Source organism: Crocodylus porosus, unplaced genomic scaffold (genome assembly GCF_001723895.1).
Source record: "Crocodylus porosus isolate Cpor-Errol unplaced genomic scaffold, CroPor_comp1, whole genome shotgun sequence".
Taxonomy (NCBI): Eukaryota; Metazoa; Chordata; order Crocodylia; family Crocodylidae; genus Crocodylus; species Crocodylus porosus.
The window spans coordinates 236,512,726-236,514,591 of record NW_017728886.1 but is presented as its reverse complement, the minus strand read 5'-3'; the positions used below and the strand labels follow the sequence as shown (position 1 = coordinate 236,514,591).

General features: G+C 57.7%; 1 protein-coding gene across 1 annotated transcript in view; it reads right to left on the bottom strand.

Moving 5' to 3' along the window:
- Window positions 1–1,306, bottom strand: part of FZD6 (frizzled class receptor 6) — a 77,148-nt gene extending 75,842 nt beyond the window's left edge. Inside the window, exon 1 of the mRNA XM_019551626.1 lies at window positions 941–1,306. Within this exon, the coding sequence (XP_019407171.1) occupies window positions 941–1,120 (180 nt within the window). The 5' untranslated portion in view covers window positions 1,121–1,306. The remainder of the gene's footprint in view (window positions 1–940) is intronic.
- Between the last annotated feature and the right edge of the window lie 560 nt (window positions 1,307–1,866).

The window sequence follows — 1,866 nt, the reverse complement described above, 5'->3', positions numbered from 1 at the left end:
AAAAAAAAAAAAAAAAAAAATGCAGCCAGACTCAGTTCACTCTCCCTTTCGGTATCCACTCTCTGCCACTACATAACAGACCGCTGGTCTAGATGGACTTATGGCCTGACCTAGTATACCACAGCTCTTATGTTCTTAAGACTGAAACCCAAGACTCTGCCTTCCAGGGAAGTGCCTCATCAGTGGGCTCTCTCTTTTATTCCTCCTGGCCCCATGACTTATTCCTCCCTACAGTGCCCAGGCCTTCAACAAGAGGGATGAAGAGTACACCCAGCTAAACTATTCTATGTGAAAGTAACTACAGCCCTTTTCTAGGAACTGCATTTGAATCCCTTTCAGGATTCAGGGGTGGGCAATTATTTGAGCCCATGGGCCACATACGAAGTTTTGGGAAGCTTTCATAGGCCGCATCAGCGCCTCTCACCACTGGCAACAGGTCACTAAACCTCCCTGTGTGGGACGGAGCAAGGCAGGGAGCTGGGGAGGGACAGAACTGCGGTGGACGTTGACACAGGTTCAGCCTCCAGCCCATCCTTCTGCTGGCTACATCCACAGCAGATGCCAGTACCCACCTGGGGCTGCCTCCAGTACATGGGCAGGACCTGGCACACATGCCATGTCCCATAGGTGTAGGGCTGCTGGGAGGGAAGGGGAAGATGCAGAGTGGGGCATGCTCACCATGAACAGCAGTAGCCAGCAGTGGGAAAAAGCAGGACCTGTGGCAGATGCCCTGCAGCTCTTCCCTGCAAAGTTAATGCCTTGCTTGGCTCGGAGTCGAAGCCGACTCGAGGTTAACTGCAGCTTATCCCCGTTGAAGCAGCACGAGAAGCCTGTCCTGGCCTGCCGCCACGCGGGAGTACGGAGCCAGGGGGCAGGCGGGGCCTAACCACAGCCCCGGCCCCGCACCCCGCGCCGTACAGCCGGGCTGACCCGCGCTCACCTCCATGCGGACGGCGGCCGTGTCCTGGTCATAGTGGTCCAGGAGGTTGGGGAAGAACGTCATGTTGTACGGCATGGCCGTACACCGCGGCGCCGTGACAGGCTCGCAGGTGAAGAGGCTATGGCCGTACGCCAGCGCCCACATGCAGCCGCAGGCCAGCACCGCCGCCAGCGCGCCCATCCCGCCGCCGCCTCAGCGCCGCTGCCGCTGCCCCACGCGCATGACACCGAGGCTCCTCGTCAGGGCTGGGCGGACCCTTTAAAGGCGTGGCCGTTATTCCTCACCTGCGTGACGCAGGAAGGGGGGGAGGGATTGTTCCACCACCCATCCGCAGCACAGCTCCGCACCGGAAGTGGTGTCAGGGCGGGTGGGCGCGAGGGGGAGTGAAGAGAAAAGTCGCGAGGAATCTCGCGATATTTGAAAGCAGGTGGGCTGGGCTGGGGCGTGGAACCAGGGGCTAGGAGGTGGTCCGTGGTGCGGTGTCTGCGACAGACCCCGGCCTGCGCGGGCGGACGGCCGATTCGAATTAACGGTTTGCCTTGAAACAGCCTCGCTTCGTTTGAGCTCGTGGCCGTTTAAATTCGGCGTGCAAAGGGCTGAGCCTCGTGCTCGGAGCGGAGCGGGGGGCAGTGGTGCGTTCCCGCCCCAGCCAGCGTCAAACCAGCAGTGTGTGCGTCTAGTCGGGCAGCCCCAGCGAGTTCCTGGACTTCACAGCTCGCTATCATCCACCGGATTTCTTTTTAAACTCTTCACATGCATTAATGACTCTTTCGCCTTTTGAAAAATAGTTTTAATGTTTGACTAATTAAGCTGCCTTTCTTTTGCAAGTCTGCTGTCCATTAGCCATGCAGTTCCTTTTGTGCAGCCCTGCAGACTGTTTTTAACTGTAGCTACAGACATTACCTCAGGTGTAAATTAACTGTTTG